This window comes from Felis catus, chromosome D3, assembly GCF_018350175.1.
Source record: "Felis catus isolate Fca126 chromosome D3, F.catus_Fca126_mat1.0, whole genome shotgun sequence".
Lineage (NCBI taxonomy): Eukaryota > Metazoa > Chordata > Mammalia > Carnivora > Felidae > Felis > Felis catus.
Genome location: NC_058379.1, coordinates 43905628 through 43932602, shown reverse-complemented (window position 1 = coordinate 43932602; position 26975 = coordinate 43905628). Strand labels below are relative to the sequence as shown.

The window sequence follows — 26975 nt, the reverse complement described above, 5'->3', positions numbered from 1 at the left end:
AGGTGCTTTGCCTTTAATGTTAAATCTTTTTTTAATGTTTATTTATTTTTGAAGGAGAAAGAGATAGAGCATGAGCGTGGCAGGGGCAGAGAGAGAGTGAGGTACAGAATCCAAAACACAGAGCCTGATGCGGGACTCGGACCCACGAGTTGTGAGATCATGACCTGAGCCAAAGTCAGAAGCTTAACCGACTGAGCCACCCAGGCACCCCTAATGTTAAATCTTTGGGTGACATACTGAAAATTTTCCAAATTCCTGTTCATGGATCAGCCACATCAAAACCAAATACAGATTCTTGCAGGCTTCACCACAGCCCTGCCATATGAGAATTAGAGTTGGGAGATATAAGTATGCTGAAATTTGTGTTCTTGACAGGGCCTAGGTGATTGCATAGCCAGATTTGGGAAGAACTGAATAGTTGCCAAGTAGCCAGACATTATGCCTCCTGCATATATCTCATTTGGGTATCTACTGTGAGGAAAACAAAAATAAACCAAAGTAGGATTAGATAGAAACAGTTGCCTCCCATTTAAGAAATTATTTTCTCTTTTTTTTAAATAAGGCTTAAGAAAAAACAGGTTATATGAAGGAGAATGAGCATTTTCTGAAAAAGTTGGTTTTGTTTTTTCTGTTTTTGGGGGGAGGGGAAGAGAATCAAATTCGATAACGAATCCAAATGAAGTGTTACCCTCAATCATCATGGTAACTCCCTAGTACCTTGTCCCTTTGCCAGAAGGAAAGGACCTGCATTTTCTTAGGAACTTACGAAGAAATTGTTAGTTGTGAATAGGCTGTAAAAGAATAGTTTACTATACTTAAAAAACAGATTTTGTAGGGGGTGCCTCAGTGGCTCAGTCAGTTAAGTGACCGACTCTTGATTTTGACTCAGGCCATCATCTCACTGTTTGTGATTTCCAGCCCCTTTGTTGGGTTCTGCGCTGTGTTTTTAAGCTGTATCTATTCTAGGGGGATAACATAGTGGCTTGGATAAGCCCCGACACATGAATTTTGGATGAGGGACCAAAAGCCAGTAATAATCATTTTTATAAGACTTTGCACATTCAGAGGCACCTGGATGGCTCAGTCGGTTGGGTGTCCGACTCTTGATTTTGACTCAGGTCATGACCTCGTGGTTTGTGGGTTTGAGCCCCGCGTTGGGCTCTGCACTCACAGCACAGAGCCTGCTTAGGATTCTCTCTCCCTCTCTCTGTGCCTCTCTCTCTGTCTCTGTCTCTCAAATAAACATTAAAAACAAAAATTATTCCCACTTTGTAAATGAAATTAAACCTTAGAAGAGGTAAATGCATTTGCTTAACAGCACATAGCCAGTAAATGGCAAACTCCCTGTAGTATAGTGGAAACACCAGAGTTGTAGACACCAATGCCACAAAGAGAAGTGTTTCCATAGCACTTAGGAGGATATATATATATATGTATATATATATATATATATACATATATATATATATACATATATATATATGTAGAATACACTAAATGAAAAATATTTAAATTGAAATGTATGGGAATTGGTAAATAATGAAGTGGGAAAGATGAGATATGAAATAGTAGGGAAAAGATCTTAATAAGTATTTACTGACTGGTTTGGAGGGGAAAATAAGTCCTGTAAATTTTATCTTAGAAGCAGTGATCTGTAACTTGACTGGATGAGGGATGGGAGCCAGTTCTTTGACTAAACCTGCACTGTATTACAAGATTCAAATAGCTACCTGCTAAAATATATCTTTGTTGGATTTGACATGTCTGAAAAATGAGTGTTGGTAGGCAGTCTAAGCTGTGAAACATGTTGATCTGAAGTAGAATAAAGTGCATACTTACAGTGGTGTTGATTGATAACACTATTGTGTACATGATTTAACAGTAGACAGTAGTAATGTTTTCCTTAATTGATGTGAAATAATATATGGGATGACTTTGAGAAAATGTTAAAAAAAATTGATATCCCTGTGTTTGGATTACCGTCTTATAATGGAACTGAACACTTTTCAGGGGCTGAGATGGGATAAGGGAGGTGCAAGAGAACATTTAGGGTGATAGAAGTGTTCTATATCTTGATTGTGATGACAGTGGTGGTGTTTACACACTGTGTTTGCCAAGATTCATAGAACTATAAACCTGAAAAGGATGAATTTTACTTTACATGAATTATACTTCAATAAAACTGACTTTTAAGAAAGGGGAAAAAAAACTTGGTGAACGTATTAACCCGTGACAGAACTGCCATTTACTTGCTATATTCGGTAATATATGGCCTTTAAAATATGAAGGATGTGTGTCTATATTTGGCTTTACCTGTGTGTATGTGTGTGTCACTGGGGAAGGACCTGTGCTAACTGGACTTTGAAGTATAAAGGTTGGAAAACAACTGATAATATTTGTGACCAATGATAAAATTAGAGCTTTTAGGTGAAAGCTAAAAGAATTTTGGAAAGTTGTATCTGCCACCCTGACCTTGACAACTTCCCAGGGCCTAAAGACTTTTCTTGTGAGGTTGGTGATGACATTGATAAATGTGATTTTTCAATATTATATGATGAAATGTGTCAACATTTGGAAAAACTCATAATGCAGTGAGCCAATATTTTCTAAATGACCAATGCATGATGTTATAAAATCATTTATGAGTTAAAAAGATCTACTCAAAGTTCAAGATAGACCAATACATTTTAATGTTGCAAAATAAACATAAAAGATTTCAAATTGCAACTGACCTTTAGGAAATACCACTTGTCAAATTTGGTTTTGTAGCAAAGAATTTCCACAATTATCTGAAAATGCTGTAAAAATACTCTTGGGACACCTGGCTGGCTCAGTCAGTAGAGCATGACTTTTGTTCTCAGCGTTGTGAATCTGAGCCCCACATTTGGTGTAGAGATTACTTAAAAATAAAATCTTTTAAAAAATACTCTTTACTTCTTTAACTCATAGCTATGTGAAGTCAGATTTTCATACTTCTACCAAGACAGTGTATTCCAACAGATTAAATGCAGAATTAGTTGAGAGCTGTCTTCTAGTTAGCCAAAATAAATTTGTAAAAATGTAAAGCAATGACTTTCTTCTTATCAATTAAAAAAGTTTTCATGGGGTGTCTGGGTGGCTTAGTCAGTTAAGCATCTGACTCTTGATTTTGGCTCAGGTCAGTGATCTCACAGTTCCACGATTTCGAGCCCCACATTGGGCTCTGTGCTAACAGTGCAGAGCCTGCTTGGGATTCTGTCTCCCTCTCTCTCTGCCTGTAGCCCCCCCCCCCCCCCCCATCTCAAAAATAAATATAAATAAACTTTAAAAAAATCTTCAAGTTGTAATAAAAATGTTATTTTTATTAACATGTAATGGATTTAAGAAATCCATTCTGATGATCTTTTATGTTAAGTGTGCTAAGACTATTCACATTTAATGTAATTATTAATATGTTAGGGTTTTAAGTCTTTCATTTTATTGTTTTGTGCTTCTTTTCCTGTTCTGTGTTCCTGTTTTTTTCCTTCTTGCTTTCTTTTGGGTTATTTATATGTTTTTTTAGGATTCAATTTTACCTTTTGTGTTTTTTATTGTATCTTTTGTGTAGTTTTTTTAGTGGCTACTGTTCTAGGGATTTCAATATTCGTACTAACTTTTCAATCTGCTTGGAGTCAGTATGCTGCCACTTCATATGTAAAGTAAAAACCTTACCACCAGTTGGGCCCATTTATCCTCCTCTTTGTTGTAGTGTCTTACGTTATTGCAGCTATAGACGTTGAAAACCCCAACGGAAAATGTTATGATTTTTGCTTTCAGCTGTTAAACCTTTTAAAGAGCTCAATAGGAGAAGAACAGATGTCTTTCATTTCTGTTACTCTTCTTTCTTGCCTTATGTTCCAAGTTTCCTTCTATCATTTCCCCTCTGTCTAAAGAACTTCCTTTAGGAGTTTGTTTGTTTGTTTGTTTGTTTTCCCTCCAAGTGTAGCTCTTTTACAGCAGTCAGGTCAGCTGGCTGTGAGTTCTCATATTTTTCTTCCTGTTAGAATATTACTTCATTTTCATTCTTACAGGTTGTTTTCAACGGCTGTAGAATTCTGGGTTGACAGTTCTTTTAGCACTTTAAAAATGGTGTTCCACTTCGTTTTAGTTTTCACATAGTTTCAAGTGGGAAGTGAGAGTTACCCAGTTCAGTCTTCCCCTGTAAGTAATGTGCCATTTTTCTCTGGTAGTTCTCAAAGTATTTTTTTTTGTCTTTAGTTTTCAGCATGTGTCTAGAAGTGGATTCATTTGGGTTTATTCTGTTGTGGTGTTGTTAAGTTTCCTGAATCAGTAGGTTTGTGTCTTTCTGCAAATATAAGTTTCAACCTTTGTTTCTTCAAATATTTTTCCTGCACCATACTGTTCCTTCTGTTCTTTTGGGACTCTGATGACACAAATGTTCCCCCTTTTGGTGTCATTCCACAGGTTCTTAAGGCTTTGTTCATTTAAAACTTTTTTTTCTCACTGTTGTTAAGATTGCATAATTATCTTCAAGTATACAGAGTCATCTCCATGCTGCTGTCAAGCTTATCAAGTGTGTTTTTTATTATGGTTATTGTGTTTTTTCATTTTAAAATTTCCATTTAGTTCTTTCTTTATTGACTACACTGTCTATCTTTTCATTAATTCCAACAGTGTTTGGCCTTATTTTTTGGAGCATTTTAATAATAACTATTTTAAAAATCTTTGTGAGATCATTTTACTCTCTGTGTTATTTTGGCATTGTTATCTGTGTTTTTCTTTTTAACTTTTTGTTTTGAAAAAATTACAGATTCATAGGAAGTTGCAGAGAGGTCCAGCACAACCTTCACCTTTCCCCCATTGGTTACATTTTACATAACTGTAGTACAGTACCACAACCAGAAAATTGCAATTGATTCAGTGTGTGTTTATAGTTCTGAGCCATTTTTTTCACATGTGTAGATTTCTATAACCATTAGAAGACATAGAACTATTCCATTACTGCAGAGATCTCCCTTTTGTTACCTCTGCATAGTTATTACCCATCCCTTCCCCACCCCCCCCCAACCCTGGCAACCACTAATCTGTTAGTATAGAGATGGAGATCTCTATTTTATCATTTGACAAATGTTATTAGAATGAAATCATACAGTATGTGACCTTTGGAGATTGGTTTTCTCACTCATCATAATGAGGTGATTTTTCACTCATCACCTAACATACATTCAAGTTGTATCTTTCAGTAGTTCGTTATTTTTTATGACAGTATTATTCCATGGTATGGATAGATTATGGTTTGTTTAGTTTTTCACCTATTGAAAATATTTTAGTTGTTTGTCTTCTTTGGCTATTAGAAATAAAGCTGTTATGAGCAGTCATGTGCAGGATTTTCCACGGACAGGGTTTTCATTTCTTTAGGATAAATGCCCATGGGTACAAATGGTAGGCCATATAATATTTGCTGTTTTTCAGAGTGGCCCTACCATTTTATATATCCACCTGCCGTATATGAGAGTTCATCTATATCCTCATCAGCACTGGAATTGTAACTGTGTTTTCATATTAGTTGTACCAATGGATGTGTAATGATATCTCATAATGATTTTAATTTACATGTATTTAATGACTAATGAGGTATCTTTTCATGTGTTTATTTGCCATCAGTATATCCTCTTTGTGAAATGTCTGTTCATAACTTTTGCCCATTTCTGATCAGATAGTGTTTTATTGTTGAGCTTTGGGAGTTCTTTAAGTACTCTAGTATGTTTGGTTTACAAGTATTTTTTCACAGTATTTGCTTGTCCTTTCATCCTCTTACTTGGATCTTTGCAACAAAGCAAAAGTTGTTAAATTTGATAGTCATTTTATCAAAAATTTTTTTTCTTTTATGGATCATTCTTTTTTGGTCCTATCTCAGAAGTCTTCAGTAAATTGTGGGTATCAGATATTTTACCCTGTTTTGGTTTTTTCCCCTGAAAACCTACTGTTTAACTCAAGAAGATATGTGCACCCCTATGTGTATTGAAACATTTGCAGTAGCCACGATATTCAAGCAACCCAAGTGTCCATTGATAGATGAATAGATAAAGATGTGTGTACACACACACACACACACACACACACACACACACACACACACACTGGAATGTGACTCAGACATAAAAAAATGAAGTCTTGCTATTTGCAACAACATGGATAGTTCTAGAGGGTATAATGTTAAGTGAAATAAGTCAGTCAGAGAAAGACAAATACCATATGATTTCACTCATATGTGGAATTTAAGAAACAGAACAAACCAACAACAACAAAGACAAGAGACAAACCAAAAAACAGATGCTTAACTATAGAGAACAAACTCACCATTCCCAGAGGGGAGGTGGGTGGGGGGGTGAGTGAAATAGGTGAAGGGGATTAAGAGTACATTTAACCATGATAAGCACTGCATAATATATAGAATTGTTGCACTGTATTGTACACTGGAAACTAACACTGTTTGTTAACTCTACTGGAATTAAAATGGAAAAGAAAAACACTTAATGTTTAATGTTAAAATCTGTGATCCAATTTAGTTAAGGTTTTGTAGGAGTTATGAAGTTTAGGTTGAGGTTTATTTTTATGGATATTCAATTATTCAGCAACATTTGTTGAAGAGGCTACCTTCCTCCATTGAATTGCTTTTGTACCTTATCAAAAATCATTTGGCTGTACTTGGTGTGGGTCTATTTCTGAGCTTTCTGTTCCGTTCCATTGATCTATATGTCTGTCCTTCCATGAATAGCACATTGTTTTGTTTTGTTTTTTAAATTTTTCTTAATGTTTATTTATTTTTGACCAAGAGAGAAAGAGAGAGAGAGACAGAACATGAGTGGGGGAGGGGCAGAGAGAGGGAAACACAGAATCTGAAGCATGCTCCAGGCTCCCAGCTGTCAGCACAGAGTCCGATGCGGGGCTTGAACCCATGGACCACGAGATCATGACCTGAGCTGAAGTTGGACGCTCAACCGACTGAGCCACCCAGGCGCCCCACACATTGTTTTTTATTAGAGCTGTATAAGTCTTGAAACTTGGATGTAGTTTTTTTCCATGTTATTCTTTTATTTTTATTTTTTTATTTTTAGAGAGAACATAATTGGATCAGGGGGCAGAGGATGGGAGAAAGAGAATCTTAAGCAGGCTCAATGCTCAGCGCAGAGCCTGATGCAGAGCTCAAACCCATGACCCTGGGATCATGACCTGAGCTGAACTCGAGTTGACACTCAACCCAATGAGCCACCCAGGTGCCTCATCACATTATTCTTTCTAAAAATTGTTTTAGCTTTTCTAATAAAATTTTAGAAAAACTTGCCTGTATCTACACAAACCTGGGGTTTGATAGAAATTATGTTAAACCTCTGTCATTTTGGGGACAATATACCTTACAATATTGAGTCTGCCAATCCATGAACACCATGTCTCTCCATTTATTTAGATCTTTTTTGATTTCTTTCATCAGTGTTTTGTGGTTTTCAGCATAAGTCCTATATGTTTTGTTAGTTAGACTTGTACCTAAATATTCCCTTTTTTAAATTTAAGTTAAATGATATTGTATTTTTAATTTTGTTTTCTTCATGTTCATTGTTAATGTATAGAAATACAATTGATTTTTGCATGTTGATCTTGTCTTATGACCTTGTAGAACTTATTAATTAGTTCTAGGTGTTTTTTGTTTGTATGTTTTTGTTTTGTAGCATCTTTGGGACTTTCTGCATAAGTAATCATGTCATCTGTAAATATGGACAATTTTATTTTTTCCATTCTGATCTGTATGCCTTTTATTTCCCGTATTTGCATTATTGAACTGGCTATGAGTTCCGGAGCTGTGTTTAATAAGAGTGGTGAGATAGGACATCCTTGCCCTGTTCTTAATTTTTGAGAGAAAACATAATCTTTCACTTTTAAGTCTGATATTAATTTTAAGGATTTTTTTGTAAATTTTTTTCATAACTTGAGGAATTTACTTCTAGTCCTATTTTTCTGAGAGTTCTTCTCTCAAATAAGTATTGGATTTTCTCATTTTTTCTGTATCTGTTGATACCATGATTTTTTTCTTTAGTCTGTTCATGTAGTGAATTATATTTTCTTTTCACTTTTTAACAGTTGAGGTATAATTGACACATAACATTAGTTTCACGTGTATAACATAATAGTTCAGGTGTTTTTATTTTTATTTTTTTATTTTTTTATTATTTTTTTAATGTTTGTTTATTTTTGAGACAGAGCATGAACGGGGGGGGGGGGTCAGAGAGAGAGGGAGACACAGAATCCGAAGCAGGCTCCAGGCTCCGAGCTGTCAGCACAGAGCCTGATGCGGGGCTCGAACTCACGGACTGTCAGATCATGACCTGAGCTGAAGTCGGACGCTTAACCGACTGAGCCACCCAGGCGCCCCAGTTCAGGTGTTTTTATATACTGTATTGTGAAATGATCACATTAAGTCTAGTTAACATCCATCACCACACATAGAATTTTTTTTATGATTAGAACATTTAAGATATACTCTCTGAGCAACTTTGAATTTTTTTTAATGTTTATTATTTTTGAGAGAGAGAGAGATACCAGGGGAGGGGCAGAGAGAGAAGGAGACACAGAATGTGAAGCAGGCTCCAGGCTCTGAGCTGTCAGTGCAGAGTCTGATGTTGGGCTTGAATCCACGAACTGAGATCATGATCTGAGCCGAAGTCGGATGCTTAACCAGTTGAGCCACCCAGGTGCCCCAGTCTCTGAGCAACTTTCAAATATATAATACAGTACTATTAACTGTGGTCACTATGCTGTATATTACATCTCCATGACTTACATAACTGGAATTGGTATTTTTTTTTGCCACCTTCACCCATTTTGTCCACCCCCATCTCTTGTCTCTGGCAACCACTAATCTGTTCTCTGTGTCTATGGGGTTTTGTTTTTTAGATTCCACATATATGTAAGATAGTATATTTATCTTTCGCTGTCTGACTTATTTGACTTAGCATAATACCTTCAAGGTCCATCCATGTTGTTGCAAATGGCAAAATTCTTTTTAATGGTAGAATAATATTCCAGTGTGTGTGTGTGTGTGTGTGTGTGTGTGTGTGTGTGTATACACAAATAGACTTACCACATTTTCTTTATCCACTCATTCATTGATGGACACTTAAGTTGCTTCCATGTCTTGGCTATTGTAAATAATGCTGGTTGAGTTTTTAATATTGAATAGCTCTTGTATCTTTGTAATAAACCTTTGTTGGTTCTGGTGTATAATTGGTTTTATATATTGTTGAATTTTATTTGCTAATATTTTGTTAAGAACTTTTGTATCTATTCAAAAAAGATACTGGTCTGTAGTTTTTTTCTTTCATACTGACTTTGTCTGATCTGCTATCAGGGTATTATTAGCCGTGTAAATGAGTTTGAAAGTGTTCCCTCCTTTTCTGTTTTCTGGAGGAGATTGCATAGAATTGGTGTTAATTCTTCTTTAAACATTTCGTAGGGGTACTGGGTAGCTTAGTCTGTTAAGCATCTGACTTTTTTTTTTTTTTAATGTTTATTTTGAGAGAGACAGAAACAGCACAAGGGGGGAGGGGCAGAGAGAGGGAGAGAGAGAGAATCCCAAGCAGGCTCTGCACTGCCAGCACAGAGCCCAGTGCAGGGCTTGAACCCATGAAGCTGTGAGATCATGACCTGAGCTGAAACCAAGAATCAGACCCTTAACGTACTGAGCCACCCAGGCACCCCAAGCATCTAACTCTTGATCTGTGTTCGGGTCATAATCTCATGGTCCATGGATTCAAGCCCCACGATGGGCTCTGTGCTGACAGTGCAGAGCCTGCTTGGGATTCTCTCTCTCCCTTTATCTCTGCCCCACCCCCATTTCCTCTTGCTCTCTCTCTCTCTCAAAATAAATGAACATTAAAAAAAATTTTTTTGATAGACTTCTTCAGTGAAACCATCTTGGAGATTTCCTTTTTGGTGAGTGTTACATTATTAAAATTAATAGTACTATTCGAATTATCTTATTGATATTGGGTTAGTTGTGGTAGTTTGTGCTTTTTAAGGAATCATCCATTTTATTGAAGTCAAATTTGGATGTAGAGTTGTTCATAGTATTTCCTTATTACCATTTGTATAGCTGCAGGATCTTTATGATATTACCTATTTCACTTTTGATATTAGTAATTTGTGTCTTCTTTTGTCAGTCTTGCTAGAGGGTTGTCAATTTGATCTTGTCAAAGAACTGTCTTTGTTTTATTGAATTTTTGCTTTTTTCTTTCTGTGTTCAATTTTGTTGATTTTTTGTTGCCTTTATTGCTTCCTTTCTTATGGTTTGCTTTAGGTTTTTTGTGTTCTTCTAGTTTTTTGAGAAAGGAATGTAGGTTTTTCAAAATCATTTTGCCTTTCTAATCTAAGTATTTATATTTAGTGCTATACATTTCTCTTCCAGCATTGCTTTAGCGTGTTCCACAAATTTTGATAGGTTGTATTTTTATTTTCATTCAGTTCAGTGTGTATTTTTATTTCCCTTTAAGCTTTCTCTTTGACCATGGATTATTTAGAAATATTTTATTTAGTTTGTAAGTGTTTTGAGATTTACCTACTATCTTTCTATTATTTGCTTTAATTTGATTACATTTTAGTCAGAGAACACACTCTGTATGATTTTAATTTTTTTTTAATTTTTTTTTTTTTACGTTTATTTATTTTGAGACAGAGAGAGACAGAGCATGAACGGGGGAGGGTCAGAGAGAGAGGGAGACACAGAATCTGAAACAGGCTCCAGGCTCTGAGCTGTCAGCACAGAGCCTGATGCGGGGCTCAAACTCACGACTGCGAGATCATGACCTGAGCCGAAGTCGGTTGCCCAACCGACTGAGCCACCCAGACGCCCCAGTATGATTTTAATTCTTATATATTTGTTGAGGATTGAGGTATGGCACAGGATTTGGTCTATCTTGGTAAGTTTTCTATGAGCACTTATAAGGAATGTATATTTTGCTGCTGTTGGGTGGAATGTTCTAAAAATGTCAGTTAGATCCTGTTGGTTCATTGGTGGTGTTGAGTTCTTGCTGATTTTCTCAATATTTCTAACAATTGCGGAGGGAGGCATATAGAAGTGTTCAACTAAATTTATGAATTTTATATATCTTTTCATTTTTATCCACTTTTGCTTCACATATTTTGCAGCTGTCTTGTTTAGAACATACTCATTTAAGATTGCTATGCCTTCTTGATGGATTGTCTCTCTTATCATCATGTATTTTTCTGTTCTTAGTAATTCTCTTTGCTCTGAAGTCTAATTTATTTCACAATAATATATCCATCTCAGCTTTCTTTTGATTACTGTTTGCATGGTATATTTTTCTTATCTTTTTATTTTTAACCTACCTATACTGTTACATTTGAAGTGAATTTCATGTCTGGGATTGGTCATGTTTCGTTTATCAGTTCTGACAATCTGTCTTTTAACTTGAATTGTTGCTTCAGACCATTTATATTCAATATAATTGTTACTTTAGAGCTTAAATGTGCTGTTTTATTTTTTGTTTTCTGTTTAATCTCCCCTTTTTTTGTTTTTCTGTTTCCCTTTTTTGCCTTCCTGTGGACTAATTGAACATTTGCCATTTTATTTTGATTTACCTATAGCGCTTTTGTGTGTGTTTCTTTGTATAGCTTTTTAATTGGTTATTCCAGGTATTAAATTAGACATACACCGTGTCACATTTGATTGGTGTTGACATTTTACTATTTTGAGTGAAGGGTAGAAATCTTACCCACTTTATGTTCCCTTATTTTCCCTGTTTATAATCTTTAATATCACCTTATATACATTCAGAAACTAGGTAACATTATAATTGTTGCTTCAACTTTTAAGAAAATGAAAGCGTATTGTATTTTCCCATATTTTTACTCTTTTCATTTGTTCTTCCTTCCTGATAGCTCGAGATTCTTTCCTTTATCATTTTCTTTTTATTTAGAGAATTTATTTTAACTGTTATTTTAGGTCTACTCATAACAAATTGCTTAGTTTTCTGTCATCTCACAATATCTTTTTTTAAAAATACATTTTGTTAATTGAATTATAGTTGACACACAGTGTTACGTTAGTTTCAGGTGTACACAGCATAAGTGATTTGACCCAACTCTACGTTATGCTCACCATAAATGTAGTTACCATCTGTCACCATACAATGCTATTATTACATTCTATTTGACTATATTTCTTATGTTGTACGTTTTATCCCCATGACTTATTCATTCCATAACTGGAAGCCTGTATCTCCTTCCCTTCTTCTTTTTTCTTTTTGCCAGCTATAGAATTCTAGTCTGACGGTTTTTTGTTGGTTTGTTATTTCTTTGGATATATCTTGTTAGCTTCTTCAATTATATTAGGTTTATATGTTTTGCCAAATGTAGGAAATTTTTTGCCTTCATTTTCATCATTTTTAGTTATATTCTGTGTCTTTTCTCCTTCTGGCCTTCCAATAATACAAATGTTAAACCTTTTGTTACAATTCCACAGGTTTCTGAGTCTCAGTTCATTTTTCCCCTTATGATCGAGATCTAGTCTTATGAAAATTTTTACAGGAATTAAGAAGATAATATTAGGTATTTTTTAATGTTGTACTACTGCTAACTAAAGAACATATGATATCTATGTTTTTCCCCAAGGGGAAAATAAATCGGTCACTTAAAGGGTAATTTGAAAAACAGCAAACACTGTCTCCCAAAGCAATATCAAATCATCTGAACTCTTTCATTTATTCATACCAAGACAAAGTCTAGCTTGTGTTCATCCATACCTATACACCTGCTGCCTTTACTCATTTCCTCTTTGAAATTGTCCACGAGTGTTTCCATGGCTTACTAAGATATATCGTTTTCTTGTAACAGCTCTATGTAGTAGTTACTGTTATTATCCTTGTTTTACAGATGAGGGCATTGAGGCTTTGAGGGCTAATATAACATCTTAAGATCATGAGAGACTATTAAGTGTTCTAGAATGGAATATGGCTCCCCATGTCCTTCTGACAAGATACTGTTTACATAAAATATTTTTTTTTATTTTACAGGGTTAACATCTCAACTCTATTTTCATTCTGTTCTCCCTAACATTTCTTGGATCATTACTTAATCATTTATCTTCTATAAAACTATGTGTCTTCTACCTAGCAGTATTCCATCAAGTTTAGGTTCTAATCATGCAGGCTTCTAATCTTTCTCATCTCTTTTGGCCATTATTATTTTTTTTTAATATTTATTTTTTTTAAGTAATCCCTACACCCAACATGGGACTCGGATTCAGAACCGCAGGATCAAGAGTTGTGTGCTCCATCGACCGAGCCAGCCACACACTCCTTGGCCATTATTTTATTTATTCATTTTCATTAACTTTTCTTCCTACTGTAAGCTGGTTTTTGCCATTCTATTTAAGGTTGATAATGACCTTTTCTTTTTAATTTTCTGGAGAGTCTCATCCCTGTTTCTCCTCTGGGCTAGATGGTCTATTGTACCTTTCTGTTATAATCTCTTGTCTCAGGTGTCTATGGATATTATAGTTGTTTGGTATGTTTCATGACCAGTGCCCACTGCTTTTTCTGCCTGTGTTCCAAGTTATGGAAAACAGAGATGAGGGCCTTGCCTTAGTCTTTAAGGCATCCCCCAGACAGGTTACAACAGAGATCTACAATAACTTCCCAATATGATCTTACTCTGCTTCCTCTGATTCAAGATGGGGGAAGTGAGAACCCATCTGCTGCCTTTACTCATTTGGAAGAAGTGGGATAAGAGTGAGTGAAAATGTTGCAAAACTTTCTACCATTTGAAGATGGCTTTTACTTAACTGGACATTTGCTTGATTACTCTAAACCTTTGATTGTTTTTCTAAGCTGTTGCAAAGTTGGTTCAGAGAGCTTCTGGGATTTTTTGTTTTGTTTTGTTTTGTTTCTCTGGGGAATGAGAGCTTGGAGCTTCCTAGTCCACCATTTTGTTGGTGTCCGACAGTGACTTTTTAAAAACAACTGTGAAATATATATAAGTGAGACTTAGCATTTGAATTATTTCTGCATGTACAGTACATTATGTACGTTTACATCATTGTGCAGCCATCATCTGTAATATTTAATTACAAATTATTTGGCTTCTTTTGCATTTTTCATTCTGTTTGACTTTCTTATGGTATTTTACTCTGCTTTTAAGTTCTAGAGTTATCTCAGCTTTCATGATGCTATTATATCTTCCTTTCACCTCTCTGACTGCTTGTCAGCCATTTTTGCTCTGCTTACCTTTCAGATGTTTGTGTTTCCCACGGTGCTATTCTTTACTCTTTTTCCATTCTTCCATTGTTTATACTCACTGGGTAATTGAATCTGTTTTCTTGGATTTAAGTGTGTTTTTATGAAATACAAATCCATATCACAGTCCAGTCACTCTGTTGAACTCAAACTCATGTTTTCAACTGCCATCTCATTTACCATAAAATGGTATTCTGCAGGGACCTCAAATTCGTATATCTAAAATACTTATCTTCTCTTTCCAAAATATATTATCTGCCTTGGTTAATGAAGTCACTACTCACTTAAAATAGAAGATATATAATCATTTTTCTAATCACATTATCATTCTTAACCTTTCCTGTCTCTTTTAGTCACTCACTAGATTCTTTTGTTTTTAATGTTCCATTCCTGTTGCTCCAGTTCAGTTTAGACTTTTATCTTCTTGTGCTGGTATTACCACAGTTTCCTCCTAATTGCTCTTTTTTTTATACCTGTCTCTTCCTGTTCAAATTTATCATCTTTGTCATTGCCAGGCTTTAGTAAAATTAAAACCAGTTATGTCACTCTCTTTCCCCCCAAAATTCCTGTGGTTCCAAATGGATATCAGAATATAAATACTCAAATTCTTAACTTGGTATGTTATCCCTTTAATACACATTCTGTAACCCATCTTCACAACTTTGACTCCTATATGTCCTTCTTCTCACCCTTCCAGGACCAGAGCGTTCTCTTCTCATTTCTGAATTCTCCTTGCCTTTCCTCTCTCTAGATTGCCTTTCCCACCTCCATTTTATTCTTCCTAAATTCTGTTTTTAAGGACCAGATCAAATTTCATCTCTTCCATGAGACCCAAATTGGTTAAACTGCCCTTTCTCTGATCATGTAGTACCTAGTTATAACACTTCTATTATTTACTTCCAGATACAGGAAGTGTTTATTACTGTTGTTATTACTTCTGTTTTTCTATGGAGGAGGAGACAGACTTATAAATAATTATAATATAAATACAATAATTCCTATAATAGCACATAAGAAGTCTTTATTAATATTTTCTCAGACTGTTGGAGAAAGCAGCACAAAGTAAGCAACATTTGAGGCATTTGTATGTAAGTAATGTTCCCATTCCAGCTGGAGAAAAGAGCAGGTTTAAAGGCAGTGGGGTAGAGTGAGCATGACCATTTGGCATATAGCTGGAGCATACTGTGGCCCAAGCCTAGATGCTTGCATATGGAGAAAATGAGGCTGGAAAGGTATAGCTAGAGGCTGATTGGAAAGAGCTACTGTATGTTTTACTAAGTATATAGAATATATATGTTTTTTGTACTATAATTGTCTTAGGGAGTATGATGTATGTAGTAATGTCTCACTAGTTAACAGATTTTAATCACATTTACTATCAGAAGTTGTTAAAATTTCCTAAGGAAATTCTATTTTCATTTTCATATCACTGCTTAATTTTGCGAAATTCCTTCTCTTTTTATATAGTGAAGAGGGCAAAATATACCCATATATTTTCTTTAAGTGGTATATTTTCTGTTACCAAAACATCGTTTCCATCAAATAAATGGAAAGATACACCTCATGGATTGGAAGAATTAGTATTGTTAAAATGTTCACCCTACCAAAAGCAATCTGCAGATTTCAGTTCAGTCTCTCTCAAAATACCAAGAGCAGTTTTTGTTTTTTTTGTTTTTGTTTTTGCAGAACTAGAACAAATAATCCAAAAATTGGTATGGAACCACAAAAGACCTCAAATAGCCAAAGCAATCTTAAGAAGAACAAAGCTGGAGGTATTATAATCCCAGATTGCAAGATACATACGGCAAAACTATTGTAATCCACTGTAGTACTATGGCACAAAAATAGAAAGATCAGTGGAACAGATAGAAAGCCTAGAAATAAGGCCATGCCTGTGTGGTCAACTAATCAACAACTAAGGAAGCAAGAATATACAATGGGGAAAAGACAGTCTTTTCAATAAATGGTGCTGGGAAAACTGGACTGTTTTCTTACACTATCAAAAATATACTCAAAATGGATTAAAGACTAAAATGTGAGACTTGAAACCATAAAACTTCTAAAAGACAATATAGCCAGTAATGTCTTACACATTGGTCTTAGCATATTTATGGATGTCTCCTCAGGCAAGGGAAATAAAAGTAAAAATAAACTATTGGGGCTACACCAAAATAAAAAAGGAAAAGAAACCATCAACAAAACAAAAAGGCAAGCTAGTGAATGGAAGACGATATTTGTAAATGATATATCCAATAATGGGTTAATATCCAAAATATATAAAGAACATAAAAAAATCTGATTTAAAAAGGGGCAGAGAATGTAAATAGGTATTTTTCCAAAGAAGACATGCAGATGGCCAGCAGTCGCTAATCATCAGGGAAGTGTAATCAAAACTACAATGAAATACCACCTCACACTGGTCAGAATAGCCAGTATCAAATAAACAAGAAAAAATAAGTGTTGACAAGGATGTGGAGAAAAGAGAACCCTTGTGCACCGTTGGTGGGAATGTAAATTGGTACAGCCACTGTGGAAAGCAGTATGGAAATTCCTCAAAAAATTAAAAATACATATACCATATGATCCAGCAATTCTACTGTTGGGTATTTACTAAAGAAAAGGAAAACACTAATTTTTTAAAAATTTTTTATTTTTGAGAGAGACAGAGCATGAGCATGAGCAGGGGAGGGGCAGAGAGAGAGGCAGACACAGAATCTGAAGCAGGCTCCAGGCTCTGAGCTGTTAGCACAGAGCCCGACACGGGGCTCAAACCCACGAACCACCTGATCATGACCTGAGCTGAAGTCAGACTCTCAACTGACTGAGCCACCAGGTGCCCCTGAAAACACTAATTTGAAAAGATAAATGTACTCCTATGTTCACGGAATCCTTTTTTTTTGCAGTAGCCATGATATGGTAGCATCTCAAGTTTCCATTGGTAGATAAATGAATAAAGAAGATGTCACACACACACACACACACACACACACACACACACTGGTGTATTACTCAGCCGTTAAAAAGAATGAGATCTTGCCATTTGTGACAACATGGATGGACTTAGAGGGTACTATGCTAAGCAAAATAAGTCAAAGACAAACACTGTAATTTCACTCATGTGGAATCTGAAAAAGTGAATGAAAAAACACTCAAGTACGGAGAACAAGCTAGTGGATTAAGAGGTACAGATTTCTAGTTATAAAGCAAGTCAGAGAGATAAAAATTACAGCATAGGGAATTAAGAAAAAAGTTTGACATCAATTTTTTTTTTTTTTTTGAAAGAGAGCATGAGCAGGGGAGGGTAAGAGAGAGAGGGAGAGAGAGTGAAGGAGAGAGAATCCCAAGCAGGCTCTGTCCTGTCAGCACAGAGCCTAACATGAGGCTAGAACCCACAAACCATGAGATCATGACCTGAGCAGACGCTCAACTGACTGAGCCACCCAGACTCCAATCAATCTTTTAATACCAAGGGTTAGCCTGTTTTAGAAGTAGTTTGGTTTTCAGAGAACCTGGTTTTACTGCCAGCGTTTTAATGTGTTTTTGGTAGTTTCTAAAAAAATGTCTAGGTCTAGAATGGTAACCAGTTAAATTTTAAACTTTTACTTAAAAGTGAATGTTTTTTATATATAGTATATCTTCTTTCCTACTGCCATTATATTCTCATTTTTAAAAAATATTTATATATTTTGAGGAAGAGAGAGCAAGCATGTGAACCGGGGAGGGGCAGAGAGAGGGGAGAGAGGGAATCCCAAGCAGGTTCCTCACTCATTGTGGAGCCTGATGCAGGGCTCAGTGTCCGGCACCATGAGATCCATGACCTGAGCCAAAAATCAAGAATTGGAGGTTTAACCGACTGAGCCACCCAGGGGCCCCTATATTCTCGTATCTTAAATATATTATTACTGATGGATTTAATCTTAAATGATATTATGCATAGGATTCTTATTTTTTGTAGAGAACAAAAATTTGTAAAAATGTTTAGTTGAATAATTTTCTCCTGCTTCTTTTGCTTAAGTTTTGTTATACGATCTTTTGCTCATAATAACAGTGCATCTTAGGAAATGTGAAATGTTCATTCTTTGGATATTCTTTTAAAATGTTATATTTGTAATTAATTATACTTGCCTTTATGTGTTTATGTGAAAGTACTTCCCCAATGTGACTAGCTTCTTTGAAAATATACTGCTGTATCATTGTTAAGCTATGAGTAGCAAAGAATTTAATTATTGTAATTCTTTGACATTGGTTCCTCTTTTATGTATCCTCTCTTCTTCAGATCTTAAATTGATGATTAAACTATATATGATGGGCATGTTGTGGAAAGCAGAGGGTAGCTTTTCTTCATGCCTAAATAATAAAGTGAAGGAGCAGTAGGACTACATGTTTTGGCTGTTATGTCTTGTAAATTGTTTTTGTACTTGGGGGAATGTTAATTTCTGTTAAGGTCTTGAGTTCTGATACTAGAATATGGACTGTAGGAAGTGGGGAAGTCTTACTTGTTATTTACAGATAACAAGTCAGATTTACAGATTTACAAGTCTTACTTGCTATTTATTAAAGGCATATAAATTTTGCTTATGGACAATCCTGAAAAGCCATATACCATCTCAAATTACTATAAAATTAAAAGTGTAGGGTTTAGGTCCAAACACCTACTCACCATATAATTAGTGGAGACAGCTGATTTTCCATAAACAAAAGTATGATCAAATTCTGTGGCCAAGCAAAAGTGAGATACCCAATGTTAAAAAAAAAAAAAAAAAAGGCAGGATTATGATGTTGGAGAAGGGTTTATAGCACAGTGACCTAAGATTTACTCTTAGGGTTTTATGACCACATGACTAAAATGTCTGTTTTTCTCTTTATGTCACTTCTGGCAGTAGTGAGACTAATATGTAGAACTTTCAAATGTCGGGGAAATAAAGCAAAGAGAGGGAAGTAGGACTCTTAACGGACACTTTACATACTTATTTAATTCTCACAAATCCATTATGAGTTGTAGGTAGTTACTATTCTCATTTTACAGAGGAGAAAACAGGCTCAGAAAGTTTATGTGACTTGTCCTCCCAACGGTAGCATGCAAATATACTGGTTTTTTTTTCTTCAAAATGCTTTTGATTTATTTGAATTCTTTTGACCCATCTGGAATTCATTTTATTATGAAGCATGACTCAAAAATCCTTCATCTGCATAGTTCTGTTCAGTTATACAAACATTTACCAAAGAGTGACACTTTTGTCAGCCCCATCTTTCCCCTGTCTTGACTATTAAATGGGCAGTTCTCTTGCCCTTTCAGTGCAAGAAGTCCTATAGCTCATGCATTGGTTAATTGTATTTCAGTGCAGTGACATTTATTGAACCCCTGCTATTAAGTATTTCAGCGAGGATGCTTTAAGTTATAAGAAATAGAAAATCCGATGCACGCTGAGTCAGACAATTCATTCTCAGGTATGTGTAGACTGGCTCCAGAGTAGGTTAATTCAGTGATTCAACAAACATCATCAGGGACCCAGGTTCCTTCCATTCTTTGGCTCTATCATTATCATTGTGTTTGGCTTTGTCCTCTGCCAACTTCCCTTGAGGCTGCAAGATGGCTGCTGTTATTTGATGTGTCACGTACAGACATGATATTTTCTCATGAAAGGAAGATATTTCTTTTTAAAAAATTTTTTTAATGTTTATTTTTGAGAGACAGTGGGACAGAGCACAAATGGGGGAGGAGGGGCAGAGAGAGAGGGAGACACAGAATCCAAAACAAGTTCCAGGCTCTGAGCTGTCAGCACATTCGAGCAGGGCTCAAACTTACGACCTGAGCTTAAGTTGGACACTTCACAGACTGAGCCACCCAGGCACCCCTAGATATTTCTTACATGTATCACTTTCAAGAGAGAAGAAATTTTCCCCAGAATCCTTCTGAAGACTTTCCCTCATGTTTCAGGTGCCAGCTTATTACCATCTTCCTGTATTTAAAGTGAACATTGGCAAGAGTAATGGGCCACCATTTTGGTTTAGATTACACTAATCAGAACCATCCTCCTGATGCTGAGGAACATCTCCCTACTTCTGGGAGCTCATAGTCTTGTGGAGGAAGTTGGGTGGCTTGAACAAAATTGAAGTTAAATTAGGAAGGTAGAAGGGGGAAATAATTGTTGAGGTAGGAGAACCAATAGTCTTACTATCTACTGTGTTATCAGTAAAATGTGATGCTCAGTTCTGGGGCTTAGCTTACTCAAAGCACTTGAAATCTAGCTTGAAGATTGAAGTAAAAAATAAGACAAGGGGAACTGTCAGTTTTTATAGGTAGTTTAGTGAAGGTCATGCAGAAGAAAGAGTAGGAGAAAGAGTAGTAGAGAAAACAAGTTTGAATCCTAGCCAGACACCTTTCTAGTTATAATTAGAAGAATGATTTGTGGTTTTCTGTTAATTTTTTAACAATACAGCTTGAGTTTAAATATACATATTCTCAATTCCTAATTTCATTTTTGAGATATTCAGGATTTTTTCAATCATATTTTTATCATGGTCATGTTATATTTATAAGTAGTAAACTAGGAGTTAACATTTTGATTCTGATACAGGTTGCTGGCTAGTATTGGACAAGTCAGTATTTCTGATTGCTATTTGTCCTGGCTATAAGATGAAGTGGTTCAACAAGGCAATTTTTGAGATTTTTTTGTGCCTAACATTTAGTAAAAAAAACCAAAAAAAAAACCCTTAAAAACAACAACAACAACAACAACAAAAAACTTATATGGAGTAAGATTGGAAGCAGTTGCTTTAATATATTTACCAAAGAGAGCATATGAGTAAAATTTAATGTACATTTCCCACATTTTTTAATGTTTCATGTGGTAGTAAAAAAACAATTTAAGCTATTATAATTTAGTTCTGAATCTTTTAAAATTGGCAAGTATCTTTGGAAGTAGATGTTTACTATAAACTATTAAAATAATAGTTATTATAAAATATGTTGAGATTATTGCTTTATATGTACAGGCATTTTCCAGACAACTTTAAGGTACTAGAATATTGCCTAAAATTTTTATTGTGTAGTCAGGAGTACTTGGACTACTCTATAGATTAATTTTGGGGAGTAACCCGATGCACTGACATTTAGTATCTAATCTGAGAAAAGTATTTCTTGAATAATGTAATACCTTTGCTGTTGAGCATAAAAATCACTGGCTTAAATGTACATTTTATGCCTACTTGTTCAGGTCATTCTGCAAGGTGCTGTGGGAGAAAACAAGATATTAACTGTGGTTTCTGCCTTAACTTAAAAGTCTTTTTATTGAATTCATGTTTGTCTTTTCCTAGAAAATAGTGAATTCACATACTTATTGGTTTGGCTTTTCAGTTTAGATTAGACCAAGCATCAGCTGGTCTTTCTAAAAATCATGTTTCCATATAAAGGTTCTGTCTTTTTTTTTTTTTCTGTAAAAAGAATTACCAGAAATATTCAAATTGCTTAGAAGAGTCTAGGATATGTATTTTTTTTTGACACCCATAGTTTTCTTTTCTTTTCTTTTCTTTTTTAATTTAAACCCAAGTTAGTTAACATATAGTGTAATAATGGTTTCAGGAGTAAAATTAGTGATTCATCACTTACATATAACACCCAGTGCTCATCCCAACAAGTACCCTTCTTAATGCTCATATTCATTTAGCCCATCCCCCCACTCACCTCCCCTCCAGCAACACTCAATTTGTTATGTGTATTTAAGAGTTTCTTATGATTTGCTCAGGTTTGTTTGTTTTTTTCAATCTTCTTTTTCCTTCCCTTCCCCTGTGTTCATCTGTTTTGTTTCTTAAATACCACATATGAGTGAAATCATATTTGTCTTTCTCTGATGCTGCTTATCATAATACTTTCTAGCTCTATCCATGTTTTTGCAAATGGCAAGATTTCATTCTTTTTGATCACCAAGTAATATTCCATTACACACACACACACACACACACACACACACACACGCACATCTTTTTAATTCATCAGTCAATGGACATTTGGGCTCTTTCCATAATTTGTCTATTGTTGATGGCACTGCTATAAACAGTTTATTTCAAGATACAGGGCATATGCCCTCTCAAGTCAGCATTTTTGTATTCTTGGGATAAATACATAGTAGTGCAATTGCTGGGTCATAGGGTAGGTCTGTTTTTAATTTTTTGAGGAACCTGTTCTCCAGAGTGGCTGCATCGGTTTGCATTCCCACCAGCAGTGCAAAAGTGTTCCCCTTTCACCACATTCTCACCAACATCTGTTGTTTCCTGAGTTGTTAATTTTAGCCATTCTGAGAGGTGTGAGGTGATATCTCATTGTCATTTTGATTTGTATTTCCCTGATGCTGAGTGATGTTGAGCATCTTTTTATGTGTCTGTTAGCCATTAGGAGGAAATGTATCTTGAAGATAGATGAATTTGCATTAGTGAAGGAGCTTTTTCTTCAGATCTGCACAAACCTGTATATTTTGAAAAGCCAGTATCAAATGGATTGGTCTTTTTAAGCAGTCAACAGCATTGGTATTATTACCTGTTTTTTCCATGTTCAGTTTCCAACTTATGCAATGATATATTTTAAAGTGTGTGTAAATTTGACTCTGCTTTCTGGTTTCTTAACGAAATATTTTAAGTAGTTGTGTTCTAAAATAGCTGAGTGATCACACCTGTGGCTTAACACAAAGTATAAAGTCTGCATATCCTCTGACTTTAATTTTTCCTTCAACCTTTTATGAACATGACTGTACAGGGTCTGCAGAAGGTGTGTCTTCCCTTGTTGCTTTTGTTTTTATTCTTGGGCTCCGCTAAATTTCCCCAGCTAAATAAAATGAAGATTACTTGGGATTATCTGAATATTCCTCTTGCTCCTGCCACAAGATGGATATAACCCGAATAGATGTGTTCCCACTTGAGCATTGATTGGTACACCTTCACACTGCTCTGCACTTGCTGAGATAATGTTTAAAAATCCACCTAAAAGTAAAAGCCTTTGTCCTTTACTAATGGTTGTCCTATAAAGTGCTTCACAGAAAGAGAACTCTTATGAAAATGCAATATATTTTTATAATTAAAAATTTATCTAAATGCAGAATTTATTTTATACCAAACAGTCACTGTTTAGTTACTATCTTGTCAAAGATTTATAGTCACAAATGTACACCATTTGTTTTTGATGAGTATCTCAAATAAAGATAAATGTAGGAAGGGGGAGTGAAAGTACAATTTCATGGGAAATGGAATTTCAATTTCAAAGGGAAAGGGCATGAGTTGAAGTTTTATGTAGTGAGTTTATAGTGATTTTGCTGCTTCTCAGACTGGGAGAGTTAGAAGGTAAAAAATCTATATGTGAAATAAATAAAAACAATTTTTTTCTTCTTCCCAGCGCCCATGTAATCTTGTGAAAGGTGTTGAATGCAAGATGTATGAGAGAGGACAAACAAAATGTTTGTGTTGTGTGTTATTCTTTACTCATAAAAAAGGAAAGTGTTCATAGTATGATCCCAAAACTAACTGTTTGTTTGTTTATTTGTTTAGGATGGATTGGATGCTTTGGTATATGATTTGGATTTTCCTGCCTTAAGAAAAAACAAAAATATTGACAACTTTTTAAGCAGATGTAAGTAATTTTTTGTGGAGGTTAATGACAGACTCTATATAATGAAATATTAGATAATTCAGGCCAATATTTTTTTTCTTCTGTGTACTCTTTGGTTATTTCATCAGTAATTCCTACATAAAATAATAGGAAATAAGAAAGAAACTTTATTAGTTTATTAATATGAATGCCTAACAGGAGAATATTTTATAATATTTTATAAAATATTTTGCAGAAAAGGGAACGAAAAGTAAATGGCTAAAATAAGTAAGTTAAAATAATCATATACATACATGCATATTGAATATCAATAGTGTTATATTTATTCTTTATTTTTCTTTTGTAAATTATTAGCTGTTTCAATACCTGCAGGTAAGAACAGATTGCATATGAAAAGCTCTCCTACCAATGAGATAATGAGAATTTTCTCCATGGAAGGTGGCTTATATATTAGGTTTTACAGATTTTTTTTTCTAAAAACTTTTTTGGATTTTAATATTAGATTTAATCAATTAAAACTTGATTAAAGAATTTATTAAGATAGTTTTAAACTTTAATCTTAAAAAATGACAATAAGATTTGGATATATAATATTCCCACTCCATTTTTTTATTTCTTTTCTGTACATAGTGATACATTTGGGGTAGGCTGGTTTTAAAATATGTTAAAATTCAATTTTAGTTATATATGTTTTGTTAGAAAATTTTATTTTTCTAAGTAGTAAAATCTTTTTACTTCGTTCTATTTCTATATCGTTTTTACACTTTGAAATCTTGCCTCAGAATTTTAATTTTTTTAAATCAGTTAATCAATTTAATTTTTTTAAGTTTCTTCTTTATAAAAATATCCAGTCTGATTTAATTTTGTAATTGGTGCCAGAGTCTGAATTGGGAACTTTTTAAGTATAAGTTTTCTTAATTTCTCACATCTTACTGAAGTTACAGGACCATTTTATTACTGTTACATTTGCTTATCAACCTAATATACTCAAAAATAGAGCAAAAAAACTTAAAAAGTGGAGAATCTGGACCATTTCTTATTTGATGGGAGGCATAGAATAAATGCTTATTAGTACAAGGGGGTGGTGCTGTATGATTTTGTAAAATAGGCTAGCAAAGATTGGAACGCATGCTTTCTTAAGCTATTACTCATTTTACTATACAATATTATTACTTTCATAATAGTAAATATGCCTTTATATTACATATTTTTATAAATAGAAATATCATAAGCCACAGTAGAAATAAGTAAAATAAAGTGAAAGTATAAAGCCTAAAGTAAATTTTTAACTGATAAACTTAAATAGTTTAGTTTTTAAATTGGAGAAAAGTACAGAGTAACATAACAAAATTTTAGCAAATTGGATCTAGCATTATGTAAAAATTGTGATAAAGAAGGGTGTATACCAGGATTACACTGTAAAATTTAAGGTTCAAAAATCAATTAGTGTAATTTACCATAGTAATGTATTAAAAAAGAAAATCCATAATATCATTCAGGAAATGCAGAAAATGCATTTGATAAGATTAGGTATCCATTCATGATTTAAAAATATCTCTCTGAAAACTAAGGAAACTTCCTTACCCTGATAAAAAGAATCCACAAAAAAACCTACAGTTAGATTGTATTTAGTTGTGTATGACCAAATGCTTTCCTCGTAAGATCATGAAGAGGCAAGTCTGTCTGCTCTTACCACTTTCATTCAACATTGTCCTGGAAGTTCTAGACAGTACAGTAAGGTAAAATTAAAAAAAATCATATAGATTAAAAAGGAAGAAGTAAAAATTCAGACAACATGCTTTTGTATACATAAAAATCTCAAGATTCTACCAAAAAACCTACAAGAACTAATTAAGTTCAACAAAGCTGCAAATTAGAAGATTAATATGCAAAAAGCAATTCTATTTCTTTTTTTTTTTTTTTTTTCAACGTTTATTTATTTTTGGGACAGAGAGAGACAGAGCATGAACGGGGGAGGGGCAGAGAGAGAGGGAGACACAGAATCGGAAACAGGCTCCAGGCTCTGAGCCATCAGCCCAGAGCCCGACGCGGGGCTCGAACCCACGGACCGCGAGGTCATGACCTGGCTGAAGTCGGACGCTTAACCGACTGCGCCACCCAGACGCCCCTCTATTTCTTTATATTAGCAATAACCGATTTGAAATTGACATAACAAATATAGCGTTGTTTATAATAGAAGCAAAAACATGGCTGATTTAAGGATAAATTTGACAAAATCTGTATCAGACTTGTATACTGAAAACTACATATTACTGAGAAATTACAGAAGACCAAAAAAAAAAAAAAAGAATGTATATTCAGTGTTCATGGATTGGACAATTCAATAATAATATGTTAAGAGTCCTCATATTAACTGATAAATAGAATCCTTTATTCTCAGAACCTGAGAAGCCTTTTTTTTTCTCTAAAGTGACCAGCAGTTCTAAAATTCATATGAAAATGTGAAGGATCTGGAATAGCCAAAGCAATTTTGGAAAGTAAGAGCCAGGTTGGAGAACTAATACTACAGGATTTCAAGATCAAGACAGTATATATTAATGAAAGAATAAATACATAAAATAAATAGAACAAAATAGAGACTTCAGAAATACATAACCATCGATTTATTTTTGACAAGGTAATTCAAATGCAAGCCTTACTTCACACCATATATAAAAATTAACTCAAAATTTTTCATAGACCTAGATTTAAAAGCTAAAATAGCACTTCTGGAAGAAAACACAGAAAATATTTGTGACTGGTTAGGCAATAATTTTTTAGATGGGACACAAATAGCACAGACTACTTTTAAAAGAAGATAGATGAGACTTCATCAAAATTCAAACTTTTTCTCTTCAGAAGACATTGCTAGGAAAATGAAAATAAGAGCCATAGACTAGGAGAAAATAGTTGCAAAACCTGTGAAAAGGGAAAGAATGGTCTTTCAACAAATGGTGCTCAGACAACTGGTTATCTATAGTTAAAAGAATGAAGTTGGACTCTTAACTCACACCATATAGAAAAGTCATTCAGAATGTAAGAACCAAACTATGAAACTCTCTGTAAAGGAAAACATTGGCATAAATCTTCATGGT

General features: G+C 34.5%; 1 protein-coding gene across 3 annotated transcripts in view; it reads left to right on the top strand.

Annotated features, from left to right (window-relative positions):
- Positions 1–26975, top strand: part of ROCK1 (Rho associated coiled-coil containing protein kinase 1) — a 158449-nt gene that overhangs the window by 13672 nt on the left and 117802 nt on the right. For all 3 annotated transcript variants that reach the window (XM_023241802.2, XM_023241801.2, XM_011288079.4), the window contains exon 2: positions 23820–23901. In XM_023241802.2, the coding sequence (XP_023097570.1) occupies positions 23820–23901 (82 nt within the window). The remainder of the gene's footprint in view (positions 1–23819; positions 23902–26975) is intronic.